At 37.8% G+C, this 17,423-nt stretch overlaps 1 protein-coding gene across 2 annotated transcripts; it reads right to left on the bottom strand.

The window, feature by feature from the left end:
- Window positions 1-1,914: 1,914 nt before the first annotated feature.
- On the bottom strand, window positions 1,915-16,877 carry alkbh3 (alkB homolog 3, alpha-ketoglutarate dependent dioxygenase). Of its 2 annotated transcripts, none has more exons than XM_008294055.1 (10): window positions 16,785-16,877; window positions 15,112-15,215; window positions 13,284-13,393; window positions 13,133-13,167; window positions 12,920-12,967; window positions 11,741-11,844; window positions 8,482-8,570; window positions 7,896-8,105; window positions 7,028-7,126; window positions 1,915-3,321 (listed from the first exon to the last, which is right to left on the bottom strand). In XM_008294055.1, exons 2-10 carry the CDS (start codon window positions 15,203-15,205, stop codon window positions 3,181-3,183), a joined length of 930 nt encoding a protein of 309 aa, XP_008292277.1. In that variant the 5' UTR covers window positions 15,206-15,215; window positions 16,785-16,877; the 3' UTR covers window positions 1,915-3,180. The 2 variants fall into 2 exon arrangements, with proteins under 2 accessions (XP_008292277.1, XP_008292286.1); XM_008294064.1 differs by having other exon boundaries at window positions 16,781-16,877.
- Window positions 16,878-17,423: the final 546 nt, after the last annotated feature.

Genomic DNA, 17,423 nt, shown 5'->3' on the forward strand with positions numbered 1-17,423 from the left:
TTTCAGAACCACAGCAATCAAAAACACCTCTTGGCTCTCCTTAGTGTAACAAACTAACCAGGAAATCAAATCATTTCATCAAATGTTAATCTTTTTACTTATTGGTACCTATGAATTACTTATCGGTCTCGAACGATAAATAAAAAATAGAAAATAGAACATAGAACGCTATTTTCTTTAGTATGACTGTATATGTACGTTTGTGTGTGTGTGTGTGTGTATCTGTGAATGTGTATGTGTACATGTGTATGTATATATGTGAGTATGCATGTATATGTGTGTATATATATATAAGAATTGGTAGTATGATAATTGTATATATTTTCATTGTATCTTATATGTATAAACAGAAACTGTATATCACATATATATATAAGAAACTAGAAATTATCAATCCATAGTTTATGGAAAAGGTTGTGGGATTAAATAAGTGTTTACATACTTCTTCTCACTCCTTTTCAAATATGTAGACATAGTCCAGAACTGTGGAATATTTCTTTTGTTACATGATTTCATTTAAGATGTATGTGTATGGATTTGTACGTATATAAGTGTATATTTATATATATGAAATATTAATTCTTTGTTTACTTGGTACTTGTCTTTACATATTCGAAATAAATATTTCAATCAATCAATCAATCAATCAATCAATCAATCAATCAATCAATGTGGCTGGTTAAAGTAATCTGTATCTGCCTTAAAGGTCCCATATGGTGAAAATTGTGTCTTGTGGTGATTATAAACTCGGAGGTGTAAAATAAAAGCTGTTAAGACATGAAGTTGCTCACTTCTGCCATTCCCCAATCCCTCTGACAGCTAGTCATCCTCCTAGTTTTACAAGTGACTAAGAACTCAACTTAGGTGTGATGTGACTAACCAGCAGTGGTTTAGTTCACACTGCTGGAGCTGTCAATCATAGTCACAAACAGCATGTTCTTAGTGGGCAGGAACAGCAGCAGCTCATTGGTTTTCAGATCAAACAGCCTGTTTAAACCAGAGGTTATACAGTCATGGTGAGATGTACTGTTTTTGTAGTATTCTGAGCGAGACACAATGTCTGGAGACATATGTGACTTTGATTAATTTGCTAAAAAGAGGCACAATATTGCACTTTTAAGACATATACTGCCCCAAGATTTTTGAAATTGTCATGTTGGGAAAGAACCAGGGATCACTTTCACATGAAAAAAAAAAAGCTCCTCTAATCAGCTTATATGTTAGCTGTTCACCATTGTTGTTCTATTACAGTAACATAATTTCTGAAGAAAACCATCATACAACTCCTCCCCACCTGAAGCATGTGTGGATGTAGTACCTTAGATCCAAAGGACACCCAGTAGTTTCAACTTGTAACTCCATATTGTAGGCTTCTTAAACTTTATGACTTTATAGCTTGGTAAAGCTGGATAGGTATTATTTGCAGTGCATGACGAAAATTCAATACTAACCTTTCAGGATGTTGTCATTTAAGTGGTCTGAGAGGAAACTAGTCTTCTGCACCTCCTCTTTTCTCCCTTTTCAGTCTCTAGAAAACTTAGCTTGTGACAGGAGACTGTCAATCACGGGTGTTTTTACCCAGAGCAGGTGAGATAGCACAGAGAGCAACAAAGTATAGGATGTGGCGGCACAATGGGTCAGACAGAGGACCTTCAGTTAGGGTGACTATATTTGCTTTTAAAATGTGCGTTTATCTGGTTATAACAGCTCAGAAGAGAGTGTGGAAAAGGAAGAGTTGCAAGAGGAGGGCCAGATATTTTCAACTTCTGCTGTTTTGTTCTCCAGATTTCTGCCTACCCCAGCTTGAAAGTGTAATCCTCAGCAGCATATTTCCATTTACGTGCTGTGTTTCAGAGATATAAGAAACAAACTGAATCTGGTATAAACATGGATGATAGAAGTGAGTCACAAAAAGTTCTCTCCATTTCTTTATTTGCCAAAGAAAAGTACTGATGTAAGTTTTACAACTTTTTAAGTTTTACATTTTGAAACAGCAGCAGGTTCTGGTATTAGTGACCACAATAAACAGCACATGAAGAACCAGTATGCCAAACTGCAAAATACAAGGTGTAATGAAATAGTTAAGGTTTCAAACATTGAACTTAATTTTTTACTAACTGTACATTCTTTTCAAATGAAACAAAAAAGGTATTTTTGCAATTGCAACTGAAACAGAAACTATTTAATCAAATAAGTAATTTAAGTGATTTAATTTGGATAGTTGGTGCTGACACTGTGCTGGTTGCCCGTTTCATGCACAGTGCAAAAACAACTGTCTCCTTAAGGGACAGATCATAGAGATCCTATTTGGCTAAAGTAGCCACTTGACTTGCTCCTTCACTATTTATAGCAGCTATGTTCTTTCTAGAACGCTCACCAAGATAAACAAGGCTGAAAATCATATACATCTGAGGACATTTTACCAAAAGAAAATGAAGAGTGGCATTCTGTACTGTGAGCACTCTGACAATAATCGACTGACTTTCATAAAGAAACACATTTCAGTGGCATGGAATTATCAATATGCACACATTTACTTCTCAGACAAAACGGCTGATATACAACTGTAGGTCAAATGAAAGTTTGCCATAAAAGACCAATCAAACCAAATAAATCTAAGTAACTTACCAAGGAGATATACAGAATAAAGACCTGCATGTTGATTCTGATACCTGCTGTTGCCACCTGGGAGTTTCCTCGTACAAACCTGCTGGCAACTAGAACAGCGCAGGCTGTCCCTGTACCTGCAGTACTGACTGAAGACTGCTGTCAAATGATGTGATCATAATCAACTGTCCCTTCAGAATAAATACATAAAATCAACATAACATGTGTAGAGCTTATGATGTCTCATCCCTTAAAACCAAAGACAGGACCATTGCTTCAGAATAGTTTTCTGAAAACACTGACATTTGAGAATCACGACTGCTCATGACTGCAGCAGCATTAATATTATGTTATTCATACTGTCGTGTGTGACTCACTGATGTGATTACTAGACTTTCTCCTCAGAGCTGAAATTGCGTACAAAGCTCAATAAATAGGATAATGATGTTCACGCTGTCTAGCCTTTCTTTCAAATTATGTGCATCATTGATTAGCTTGTCTTGTTCATATCTCATCCGTCTCATCTCCAGCACCGTGAGTCTGACAACAACTGGACACAGAGTTTCCTGAGTCTTAGGTACCTGACCCTGAGGGTTGTTTGGCTCTGAATCGCATCTTGGTACCTGGCCTGTGGCCCTCCGGCTCTTCGTAGATAGTTCTGAAAGTCAAGTTGATGCGAGGGCCCCTGTCATGGTACTCTTTAGCCACTTGATGCTGTTGAGGACAGAAGGACTGATATGCAAAGTATTTTACATTTACAGGTCAAATATTTCTATGCTGGTCTTTTATCCAAAACAGTCTTTATGAAGTTAGGAGGTTGGTGCTTATGTTACAGTCACACAAATACATTTTTCATTTTAAAGTGAAACTTTAAAGCAAACTTTGTCCAGATGAGCATTTTAGCACTGTGTCAGAAAAAATCTCCATGCATACAAAACACAAATTATATGGCTATTGATCTACACTAGGTATGGAGAGGCCAGTGTAAACATGAAGCAGGGGGGTTGGTTGCTCAGTTGCAGAAAATACTTCTGAAGAATAGCAATGACAAACAGGAAGACCAGAGATTTAACTGCACAGCAGCTGTTACGATAGACAAAAAGGTAAGCAACAGCTGTAATTCATTCTATTGAATTAACCACTGGCAGTGAAGGCTGACGTCTGTGTTGTCTTTCAGAACATGGTCACATGGCGGTACGTCTCGTTGTGACGTTAAGGTCCGATGAGAAAGCAAACATGGGTGTCTACGTCAACGTTTCCAGAAGTCTCAGTTTCTGTTTGTTAAGACTACAACACAACCCCACAGGACTGAAACGGAGTCAGCTGCATTTCCAAAAGTCTCTTTTTTCAGGGATCTTAAAATGATCGAGAAGTGTGGACGCTAGGCATAAATGTAGCAAAAGTTTAAAAATGAAAATGTACTTGCGTGGATGTAAGAGTCTACGTTAAACATTGTTCTCATTGGCAGATGGCTATTAAAGGACAATTCTTACCAATTATACTGTATATATACTTTTTATTTTCAGACAAAATATGAAATGTATACTATACAGGAAATTCCTACAAATACCAGACTTATACAAAAATAACCCCTCTCAATCACCACTGATTACAAACACTTGGTTGTGGTCATCTCGAGAGATCCTGCCTGTATTTTCTACTGAATTTTCTGGGCTCCAAGCTTGGTGAGGTGGGTGTGTAACCCCCCAGCCAATAACAGAGCGCAGGCAATGTCAGGACTTTAAAAAGGTAGCAACACGGTGCAAGACCTTAAACAGCCATCAAATGCCAAAACACCAAGCAGACAAAGCTTGTTCCAAAACATGGTAAATCTAGGATTGCCTTTCACCTACTGGTGAGCACTGAAGGAGAGGATGGCGATGAAAAAAGAACTGCTCTGTTTTTAGTAGGACAGGTTTGCTTAGTTAACTTGCAAAAGTATAAATAAATCTAACAGCACAAAAAAGACCTATATACTCAGGAGTTTCTCAACCACAGGGTTATTTTTGTTTTGCTGCTGACCTCTGCACTGTAAACAAGGTCCAACCAGAAAATGTGGCAACATGCAACAAACACTATTTTGTTACCATGTGACAAATGGGGGGTAAAAGTCATTTTTATTTACCTTTGCAAAAGCAGAATTAAAATGTTTCATGGGACAGCACAGCCATGAAGTGTCCCAATCAAGTTCTGCTAACTTATGTCTAGACCTTTTGCCCAAGGGAAAGATAGACTTAATTTATTTGTGCATCTTGTGCCCTCAGACACGCTCCTTTTTCCCCTGTGTCTGAAAAGGAGGTGAAAGGTTTGTTTTTTTTCACAACAGCATCAAAAGAAAGAATAAAAAAAGAGCCCAGGAAAGGCAGAAATAACCATGTATCCATTTTCAAATAAATGAGGCAGTTTAGAAGGACTGATGAGTTTAGTTAAATATTTAGCACTCACTTCCAAACCTTTCTGTCTGAGCCAGATGGTTTTGTTAGGCCAACTTTGACTGTAGTGACAGAGTGAGGATTAATAGCTGGAGTGATCTTCTTTCTCTGGGAAGGTCTTTAAAGGAGCAATGAAACCTTTGCTGAGATACTCTGCGAGATGTCGCCATAAAACACCTGTGACCTTATCCTTTTTTTTTTTTCTTTTAAGCTCCAACCTCTTTCACTGTCTGTAGATCTCACTGACTTTATTCCCCCATCACTTTGGTTATGTCTCACTCTGTTCACTAACTTTTTAGTGGAGGTGCAGGTGGGCAAGTAGTAAAAGACTTCATATGGTGGTATTCTTTGCAACTAAAGTAACACATTTTTAGAGATTTTGTTTTATATATACATACATACTAGCGGCCAAGAATGGCATGCATAAATGTTTATGGTAAGTCAATATGTTACTCTTTATCGACGCCTCTCACTTCCGAGAACACTACATGGAGTTCCACAAGGTTCCATTTGTGAGCCACTGCTATTCTATATCAGTTATGTTGTTCCATCATTTAACTCCTGCCCTTTCATGGAATGCAGGACATTGATTCAATTTCGTTGAGTACTTGGCATGAAAATAGGAATATTTACACAATTAGTTCAATTTTTACAAAGCAGCACCTTCTCTTTCTCTTCAGATAAACGTACATTTTTAGTATTGTTCTTGCACTTCACAAATGCTCAGAAATAAGTATTTTAATAAGTTCTTAGATTTATTCTTATTGTACATGATGTGCAAATAACAATGGCTTTTCTAATCTTACCAACTCAAACTCTCAGTTTTGTAGAGTTTAGCTATAAAAAACCCAAAAAACAGTTTATACATATATCACTGTCTTTTTGCTACTAAAAACATATATTTTTTAAATGTTGTTTTCATTCTTTATTTATTATATTTTTTCTTAGTTTAAGTGTTCACAGGATCTGTGCCGTCTCCTGAGCAGCTGTTTTGCTATGCATTCTTGACTCTTTTTTCTTCTATACAGAGAAGGTAGACCTAAATAGTTTGACCTATTTTTGACATAAGTAAGGCTTTTATCTGCTCAGCTGAGATTTAGGCATAATGAAATTCAAACCATTGTAATATAACATATTCTCACTGCTGAGCGTGACCCAATTACACACTCACACTCTGTATAACATACACTTTCCCACACAAGCAAACCTAGCTGCTGTCTCTGATTGTAAAATAAATGATTCTCATTATGCTGAAGCTCTGTTTATCTCTCCAGGCCATTCCATTGATCATTGCTGCCTGTTGATCAGGGGAGGAACCTGAATGCAGGTCGATCCTCTCATGTGTGTTCAGTCAGAAGCAGTAACACTTCAATATGCACACACAGGCAAAGGCAGGTTTTCAGTCTATGACTACTTACTGTAAATGTCAGAAGTTAGTTGTCAGTTTTATAACTTGTTATCAGTCACTGAAGTATATCCATTATTATGGAAGTATCTGTGGCATAGTGGTAGATAAAGTTTTTGTCACAGTGCAGTGTAATTGAGTCCATCCAAACAGGCAAACCATGTGAACCTTGAAGCAATAACACACAACTTTTATATTTGCTGATTAAAGTCTTCAAATGAATTTCTAAGCATCTGGTATAAGGTGTTTTTTTCAGGGACAAATCCAGTGATGTACAGGGTGGTGTGTGATTGATATGCAAGTTTTGGTACAAAAAGAAGACGTTAGCGCAATTAGTAATAATAAGATTAAACATGAGGAACAGGATATACAGTATTGTTTAAGCTGTTTCACTGACTGAAAACAGCAATCATCACCTAAAGAAGATGTTTGCAAAAAAATAGAAAGAGCAATCAAAATCCAGACAAATGAAAACAAATATCTTTCTACTTTCTGTCTGGTTCTGATCTGCTCAGCAGCTGTTAATTTTATTAACTTGCGTTTTCTTTACATGGCCATTTGTGTTGTGTTTGCCTTTGCCTACCTGCCAATCATCCTGTGTGGCTTCTTCCATTAGCAGAAGTGTCCCATGACTTAAAGGAACCCGAATGCGCTCCACGTAAGTATAGTCACCATTCTCCTCCTAACACACATACACATAGTAGAGCACAATGTATAACTGTAACACACACACACACACATAGCTGACCTCTGCACTGTAACATTACACAACACAGCTTAATGGCCAAACAGTTGGAAAAAAAAAAGGGGGTAAAAAACAAAGCTGAAGGCAGTTCTGTAACCAAATCACTGCTAAATACCAGTGCATCTCATCCACATCACAACTAATGAAGCCTGCCTCCTCAGAAGTGTATACTTTAACACTTAAAATAACACAAATATTAAACATAGGGCCTCTACATACTCTGTGGAGACTAAACACAACAAGTAACTGAAACCTTTCATCTGTGTCCAGTTTTCACTAACTCACCTTGGCTGCTGTTCTGCACTCCACTACGCTCACCCTCCTTTTTGTTAAGGTTTGCACAGTAGTTTGCTTTTCTTAAGTAGCATGCAGTAGAAGTGGGAGATGGTCTCCTTGACTGTGAGCCAAGTCGTACTACCAGTTTAACTCAACCGAAACAGATTTTAAGGGGCCAGTTCAAATACTATCTGAGACCATTTTGATGAATACTGGATTTAAGGCCAAAGTAAGAAAAACATAAAGGAACAAAGCTTGTTTTATTAAATTAGCACAGCTTCTCTAACTATAAAAGTATGAGAGTAACACAAGACAATGATGTTAAGACATTTAGTGTTTAGAAGTGATACATATTTTAAAAGTGCACAACAACAGACAAGTACTAATTGGAGTGGGGTAAGTTAGTTTTCACATTCTACCATCATCTCACCGGTGGAGGCTGCTTGCGGAGGCTGAACACTCTGGTGTCACCTAGACTGAGGGAGGCAATGACGGGCTTTGAACCCAGGGAGGCTTCGTCGTCACTGTGCCAGCCGATGCTGTCATGGCCATCGCGATATAAGTTACACAGCAGGGAGTTGAAGCTGCAGCCGCTCGCCTGCTCCACGGCCTGGCGAAGTGTTACCAGCAACGGATGCCACTGTGACAAAAAAGGAAAACAAAGAAAGAGAATTCTGTAAATAAGGTAAGGGATAAATACTGGAAGAAAAAACAGAATAAGAAAAAAAGACAAAGAGGGATGAAGTGTTAAAAACAGGAGACTGCAAAAGCAAATACGACACCGTGTTTAGACTGGTTTAGATTAATCTGTATCCTGCCTCGATTAAATAATCATGGGAGAGAAAAGCCAATACAATAAAAAAATATTACATTTTTAAAAAAAAACAAAAAAAAAAACAGCAACTCAAGGGCCTAAGAAATGAAAAATAAGGAGCAGATATTGGTGCAAAGTAAATGTGTGACAGATGCTGTGTGAAAACATGTTTCTTCTTTGAGTCTTGTTGCAGTTATCTAACCTGTGTGTTGGCAGCCATGGTGGAGCGAGCGTACGTGTATGGCAGCTCTCCATACCAGCAGGTCAGCCTGGGCTCCTCATAGGCTTCACCTAGACCAAAACACCCACACACACATGCACACACAGAACAAAATCAACACTACATTTCCTTGACACCTCTTGTTTGTAATCACAAGAAGAACATTACTACTATGTACATAATGTCCCTGAAAATTGTTTAAAAACAAAACAAAAAATCTGTGACACTATACCTGAGTTAATACCACAATTCAGAGTGTATTTTTTATTTATTTATTTTTAAATACCTCGTTAACATTTCCATACTGTGCTTGTTATATGCTGGAGGACACATAGGTGAAATAAGCAGTCATTGCCATGCCAAGTATTTACACCTTAAAACTGCACTGATGACAGTTTATAAAACACTGCTTTAGACATCTGAAGTTTCATCCATAACCAACCAAAGGAACCAATCCTGTCAGCTTGCAGGTCGAGACTTTCTGTATCATTACTTGTCTTCAAAATAAGAAGACCATCACCAGAAGAGACTGCGAGGTCCCCCACAGACGAACTACCTTTGGTCAATCTGTGCTGCCAGTGAGGGGTACTAACACCTGGAACTCCATACCAACCACAATAAGAGAATGCACCACCTTCAAATCTCATCTCAAAAACTTATAGCTTATAAACAACCAAACTTGTTCTCACAGCTAGGTAGACTGTCTATGGTGTACAGATACACATATGCATGTGCTGTGTGCTGCACACATCCGCCCTGCCTTTCTGTACTTTTAAGTACTTATTTGATATTCTATGGTACATGTCTACATGCACATATGTATACATGTACTGCCCTTGGTGATTTTTGTATAGCTGAATAATGAACTCTTTATTCATTTTGTGTACTTTTCCAATAACTCATATACTGGCAATACACACTTTAACTTAAGCACCTTAATTTCAGGACTTCAAACTCTAGTACTTCAACTCTTGCACTTATAATCATGCACTTTGTATTATTCTTTGATTGGCTGTATTGTATTTGTGTATTTTAAAGCCTTGTGAATTAATTGTTTTAGTCTATGACCCACCAAGGGACAACAGATGCAAACTAGCATTTATGCTAACTCTGGCACATTTACAATATGTATTTTGTACGTTTGTTCATTAATGTGCACTGTCCCTTTTTAATAAAAAGAAGGAAAGAAGGAAAATCCGTTTCAAGTTAGAACGTGTATGCCTCAGTTACTTCAGCAACACAGCTTGCCATTGTACAGTAGTTTTAAAGTGTCTGAGCAGAGTCCCAGGTGAGCTGGTGTGGTGTGCTCAAGCTGATATGAGTGGGGAGTGGTGGGTTGAGATAGTGGTGAGACTTTGGCTGTTTGCCAAATTGCATACGCTTTCTTTTTACTTTAAGTATGTACAACAGCTGCCCTCACAAAGTACAGATTGTTGCATGCAGCATGCCCACAAATGGGACATGCTCCTTCACCATAATAATGGCAGCTCTAGCTGTACATACATACTATACATACTATACTTGTATGTAACTTGACTGGATTGGATGGAGGATTGTGGGTAAGAATGACTAGAAAATCATTTTGAAATTTAACTAGATGTAGTAGCACATCCTGGTATTTTTGGGATATAACATCTGACATACTATTTACTAGGACATACTAAATCTTTCTCTGGCATAATATATAATATGGAAGCATAAATATCGGAGGTCAACCTTAGACATTAAATCTCACATTCTAAAGGAGACAATTGTGTAAAGTTATATCTTCTCCATTTTAAGGCCAGGGTAGGATGAGAAAAAAAAACTTTGACATATGTAATTGTGTCCTAACCAGATTTCATGACTGTGTGGAGATAAAATGACTTTCCAGGTGAGACTTTTTTTGAGGGTGAAATTCAAAAAAATACCAGGTTTGGAAAGCAAAAATCTCAAAATTCTGCAAAAATATTTGATAGTACTTAGTTTTGGGTCCCAAATCAGTGAACTCTCAACAAAGTCTGACATGGTGCAGCAACACTGCTATCTAAAATGACAGGAACTGAGCCACGTGAAACACTCCGATGTTTTATCACTGGGATCTTGCTCTAACAGAAGGTAACAAACATCTAAATCCAGTTTCTCTCTGTGGGTCTGGGTGTATCTCTCTCAAAGAATGAGCTCTTGTCCAAGAACCAATTCTCTGCCATTAGTGTATTTTGGCCAGCAGTCTGGTTCAGGAACACAGTGAAACCAAAATAAACTGCTTGGGCAGTCATCACTTTTTATGGCACTGAAACGTTAAAGGTCTCTGGAGTTAGTGTTTATAAATATGTGTACTCATTTATCAACTCTCAAAAGCTTTTCTCTTTCCATAAAAACATGTTATCGGGGGGAAAGATAAACAAAACCTTAACTCAGTCCTTTATTTTAAATGGTCGGAAAAATTGAGTCAGTGTATTAGAAGGGGGGGTTTCAAACAGGGCAGGACAAATGACGTAGGAGTGGGGACATGTTGAAGAGTCTGCTTTTCACTTCTTTCTCAACTTTTCCCAAACGTCACATGGACTTTGTTGACAAAGTCTGAGGAAGGATGGGCTGAGGATTACACAACTTGCATCTGTGGTCAGAAATCGTAGCCCCTTGTCTTCATCGTGCTGTTTATCTGCTATGGAGATATCGCAGAATAGCACACAAGATGGATGAGAGCCAGCTGAGAGAAAAGACTGATTCTGTGACAAAGTCTGGCTTCATGTCAACATGCTCGCTGTATATAGTCTGAGTACAATGTGTGAGTTTTCTTTCTTTTAATTAACAATGGCTACTGTTAAAGCCTATGCACAAATTACAAGTGTGGCAGAGTGGCTGCAGTTTTTGCTTCTGTAAACTTCTCAAACTATACTATTAACTGGTAATTAAAATTTGGAGAGGGTATAAAATAAATACCTATTTAAATCCAGATGTATACTGAAAATTTCTACACATAGTCTGCTATTAAAATATCAAAAATAATAACAACTGCAGCCTTGAAAGAGGTGTGCACTATTTAGGCACTTTCTAATTTTTAAAACCACCACATAAATGCCTCAAGCATGGGGAAACAAAGAACTTTACCACTGGATTTTCATGAAACTGAAACAAACATGAACCCAACAACATGCCTGCTGAAGTGAGGAAACCCTTCTTACCCTCCAGTCAACCCAACACTTACTCACATTTCACCTTTTACACACTGCTTATTTTTTAAGCCCCTGGTGCCTACCCTGTCTGTAGTTGGTCTTCTGGGACCAGGGAAGCTCTGCTAGGAGCTTACTGAATATCCAGTCAGCCTCTTCTGGGGGAAGAAATCCCGGCAGCAATCGCAGTCTGAAAAGATTGAAAGACAAAGTACACACTAAGTCCCCATAAAGAAATGTGGATGTACACAGTATGTACTGTATGTAAGTCATTTAGTGTTGTGTTCACTGTCCTGAATGAGCTACCCTATCCATATCTGAATGTGGACCTTTCCAAGATATTTTATAAATAATGGACAAAATTCCTTCAAAATAATGGAAAAGTGAAAAAGTTACAAAAAAATCAAGAAATACACAGGAAGTTTCTGTCAGCCAAAGAATCGGTAACAGTGGTTTCAAATGATCCTTTACATTAAACAGCATAATTGTTGGCTGCTTACCCACTACAATAATTCATTAAACTGTCAAAATCAGCCAAAACTAAAACTTATCAGATTTGTCGATGGTCTTTGTTATTGACCTTTGGTGCCTATTAAACATTGCACATGCTCTATAGTTGGTAATCAAAATCACAGTCTGATCCAGGTAAGACTCTGTAGCAGAGCAGAATAACAAAATCATTTTCAGAACTGTGAACACTTACGAAGAGCAAAAGAGCAATATGTGCCTGTTCTAGAGGACTTTGCTGCACTGCTCAAGAGCACTTGGCAACAAAGGAGGAATATAAACCAGAGCATAAATATCAAGGTTTTTCTTTTCCTTTTAGTCTTGTTCCACTTCTTAAAGTTGCACTTCTGTCATAGATGACAGATGTATTTTAGTAGTAACAAACATTTTTAACCCTGAACATTTAGAAACTGATAAACAAAAGGCCAAGATTGTGGTTGTCCATCATGTTATGTATACATCACAGATTAAGACAACTATTATAAACATACCTCACCCCTCTGTGACCTAGTGTGAGCCATAAAAGAAGTAAGACATGAATGAGACACGACATTCACCATAAGCCACATATAGAATTGCCTGTGTGATCACTGCCATCTAGTGGGTTTAAAACTAAATCACAGATTTATCTCACCTTCACTAAACACACTGGTTTGATACCATCAACACTATTGCTCTCTTCTTTTCCATTTGATTTGATTTTCATCTCTCTACATTTCCCAGTCAGACAGATTCCCTCTTAACTAAACAGTACTTACCTGGACACCCCTGATGGTCCTTGGCTGATCTCATAATCACCTGTTTTCCTATCCAGAGCAAGATGATATATGTTAGTCAATCTGTGCATAGAATACAACCAGGTAACAAGCCACCATGCTACAAAAGACAGAAACAAGTTTTTATTTATTCATTTATTTTTCATGAAACAAATGCCTAAGGATGTCCAGTGAAGATAAAAATGCGTAACTTACTCTATCACTTTCTCCGGTGGAACATCTCTAACTGGCTACAAATAAGAAAAAGAGAAAGAATTAGCAATATCTTAAAATGCACTTTTAGCCCACTGGTAAGGCCAAATTTTCCCAGTAGTCAATGGTGAGTTTTTTCATATCCATGGTATACCTTGGAGGGTTGGTGAAACTCAAAATTCTTAGATGTTTGCTGGGACCTAATTCCCCAAGAACCAGAGGCTGTGGTAGCATCTTTGGGTTGATGATTGTTTGGCACTGCAACTGTCAAAAAATCTAAATTAGGAACCATTTTCTAGATATCAGGCAGGTTTGCAGAACACAGTAAAACAGTAAAATGTGTTTCACAATTGGATGTACAGTCATGCACGAAAGAATTGGCACCCCTAGAATTTTTCCAGAAAATACACCGTTCCTCCCAGAAATTGTTGCTATTACAAATGTTTTTGGTGTACATGTGTTTATTTACCTTATGTGTATTGGGAAAACACAAAAAAGCCAAAATTTACATAATGTTACACAAAACTCAAAAAATGGGCCGGACAAGCTTGTTGGCACCCTTTTAAAACTGTGGGTAAATCATTTTATTTCAAGCATGTGATGTTCATTTAAATTCACCTGTGGCAAGTAACAGGTACTGGCAATATAGAAGTAAAATTGTGCAAAAATATGAACAACCTTAAGGTTACAAGACCACCTCAAGAGATCTTGAAGTTCCTTTGTCTCCTGTGCATAATATAATCAAGTAGTTTATAACTCATGGAACTGTGGATAATCTTTCTGGATGGGGACGGAAGAGAAAAATTGACAAAAGAATGTAACGCAGGATAGTTAGAATGGTGGATAAACATCCTCAGTCAACTTCTTCACAAATTTAGGCTGTCCTGCTGACTCAGGGTGGAAAAGTATCAGCTCGGACCATACGTCATCATCTGAATGAGAAGAAGCGCTATGGCAGAAGACTGAGGAGAACCCCACTACTGTCAAAGAGACACAAAAAAGCCAGACTGGAGTTTTCAAAAATGTACCTTAGTAAGCCTCAATCCTTCTGGGAGAACGTTTTGTGGACAGAGTAGAGCTTTTTGGAAAAGTATGTCATTTTACTGTTTACAAAAAATGGAATGAGGCCTAGAAAGAAAAGAACACAGTATCTCCGGTCAAACATGGCGGAGGTTCAAAGATGTGTCCTGGTTGTTTTGCTGCCTCTGGCACTGGGTGCCTTGATGGTTTGCAAGGAATCATGATATCTGGAGACAATCAAAATATTTTGCAATGTAGGGCCTAGTGTCAGAAATCAGTGTCTGCGTCAGAATCATGGGTGTTCCAGCAGAAAAATTACCCGAAAGATACCTCAAATAGCATTAAGAAATGGTTAGAGACAAAGTGCTGGAGAGTTCTGAAGTGGCCAGCAATGAGTCCGGATCTAAATCCCATTGAACACTATGGAGAGATCTCAGAATTGCTGTTGCAAGAAGGCACCCATCAAATCTGAGAGACCTGGAGCAGTTTGCAAAAGAAGAGTGGTCCAAAATTCCAGTTGAGAGGTATAAGAAGCTTGTTGATGGTTATAGGAAGCGATTGGTTTCAGTTATTTCTTTCAAAGGGTGTGTGACCAAATACTGAATTGAGGGTGCCTACAATTTTGTCCTGCCTATTTTTTGAGTTTTGTGTAAAATTATGTAAATGTTGTCTCTTTTCTTCTGCTTTTTTGTGTTTTTCCAATGTACATACAGGAAATAAACATGTATATACCAAATGCATTTGTAATAGCAACAATTTCTGAGAGAAATGGTGTATTTTCTGGAAAAATTCCGGGGGTGCCAATCCTTTCGTCCATGGTGGTATTTCATCCAAAAGAGAAATTGTATTATTTTATCAGCATCCAGGGCTTTGACTCTGTAAATTCATCAACAATGATCTAATTCGATAAGAAGCTTGCATAAGCAGTGGCATATTTTAGTATACACTACACCTTGAATTACCTGTCAGACCTGTTGAACCTGTTGGACCTGAGTGTTTTGGCAGTTGTTTGGCCCAGGAGCCCTGGACTCTGGCACGCTGGCGTTTGTCTGACATCACATCACATCTACAGTGTCAGAAAAAAAAAAAAGGCAAGGATTCATCAACATGGAAAATTGTCCACACATGGACAGTAATAAAGACAGCTAATCATTTACTCCACATACCACCTAAGACTCATCCCATATTTATAAACCCTATGCCTTCACCTGAACTACCTTTTACAACAATGACAGAATTGACATTATGTGTAGAAACACAGGAGCAGATTTCAGGGACAATGCAGAGAATATGTCCTCCTCAAAATTTACATGTGCATTTCACACACAAAAAAAAACCTGAAGGGGACAAAAGGACTACGGGCAGGGTTTTTTATTTCAGCACGATATGTTTTGAATGTGCAGAAAGTTTTGGATGAGCAGAAGTCTTGCTGAAGCACATTATTTAAGTCATATTTATTCAAGTCTGGGGGTTTAAAAATTATTTAAAATGAATGAATTTATCATTGATGTGAAAAGGTGTCACATGCACATTTAAAGAGGTTTCTTGCCCCAAAACAAAGACACTAAAGAGGACAGAAAAGTAAATCAGGTCTGTATGTGATGTCTCATCTGGGATAATAAGTAAATAAGGAAATCTGATCCAGAGGAAAATACGTATTTGAAAGCAACACAGAATGCCTGAGAGCACCACGACATTAAATTCCATTATATTTTGAACTGTGACCTGGTGCCTGAATTTTATGTTTTCCTTTACATAAAGACATTTCTGTCATAAAAGAATGTAGAGAAGGAACAAGTTGATGTACAGCAATTCACCAGACGGCAAGAATTGTGTTGAACACCCAATCCTCTGTTTTATGTGTCCCCTGCAGCGTCACAGCAATGATATGTCGATGTACCCCAAAGAACAACAGTAGAGTTATCACTGAAGAGGAGTGCCACTAACCCAAACTGAGATAATTGCACAAATACATTGTACAACATGCTTTATTATGACATTAAATGCTGTCTGTGTCTGCATGTGGAGTTTGTATTTTGTTGCAGTGCCTTCGTCTTGCTGACCTATGTAAAACTTAATCTGATGTTGTGATGGTTATATATACATGATTGTCTCAGTCATATGATGGTTTTCATAAGAGTTATTTCATTTATTCTGTGTTATACTGTGTGAGCTTCTGTGTAGGTTTTAGTATTTTAAAATGTTGTCTTTCATGAACAAGTGTTGTGTTCTTCCCTCATCATTTCTACACTTATTACCTGAGAATTTTACCTCAGGTAATAAGGTAATTTACGTTTACCTGAGAATAAAATAAATCCTAATGGAGTTTAAGCTAGTTACTGAATCATGAAGGTTCTTAAAATCACTTAGCTGAAGTTGCATTTTCAGGACGCAGCTGTTAACGCTTTTACAAATCCTTTACTTACTAAACTTCATCATCTGGGAGGATTTCTGATCTGCTAAATTAGCAAGTTTAACTGTTAACTTTGTTCAGACGGCGGCTGTTTAGGACAAGTAACGTTGTGTGAAGCTGCTAACGAACTTTAAATGACATTAATAAACCCGCTGTAAATATCAAAATTACGCAACAAACACCTGAATGACTTATGTTCAAGCAAAACCTATAAATACTCACCGAAACAGCAGCTAAAATCCAACGACGGAGCCAAGAGAAGCGTGATGACTACTCATGAGCTAGAGCGCCTGTGCCTTGACGGCCATTGCAGGGGTGTTACAGAAAAACAAATCCTATCCCGAACTGAGATGTGGAATTATAGTTCCGGCCGATCGTTTTCTTCAATCTCCGATTATAAGCAAGTTAAAGTACTTTAAACCGTTTGGATTTGACTTGTTTTACTGCTGAAACTAGGTATGTTGTTCTGTTGCACATTTCATATGTTAAGTTTGTGCTCTGTAGTGTGATGGTTATACTCTCAGGCATTTTTGTTTGTGTGAAGGAGCTGAGATTGACCCTGAGGTCTTGGGGTGCACAAGAGGCTTTATCTTGTCTTTTGAAGCCCACACAAATAATTTTTTAGAGGAACATATCATCAAAATCCTGAGACAGACCTCCACTGTTTTTCCCCCCTGCTGGGAGGAGTATGAGAGACAAGTGACTGTACATTTTTGGCTCTAGTGTTATGGAGGCCAGTATACATTGGTATGATTTATTGTAATAAATAATTCTGATGGACACACTTGCTGGCTGTGAATTTACCTTTTGTATAATTTCCACAAGAATTACATTTTTTATTGATTTATTAAGCTTAGCTTT

Source organism: Stegastes partitus, unplaced genomic scaffold, assembly GCF_000690725.1.
Source record: "Stegastes partitus isolate 25-593 unplaced genomic scaffold, Stegastes_partitus-1.0.2 Scaffold21, whole genome shotgun sequence".
NCBI lineage: Eukaryota > Metazoa > Chordata > Actinopteri > Pomacentridae > Stegastes > Stegastes partitus.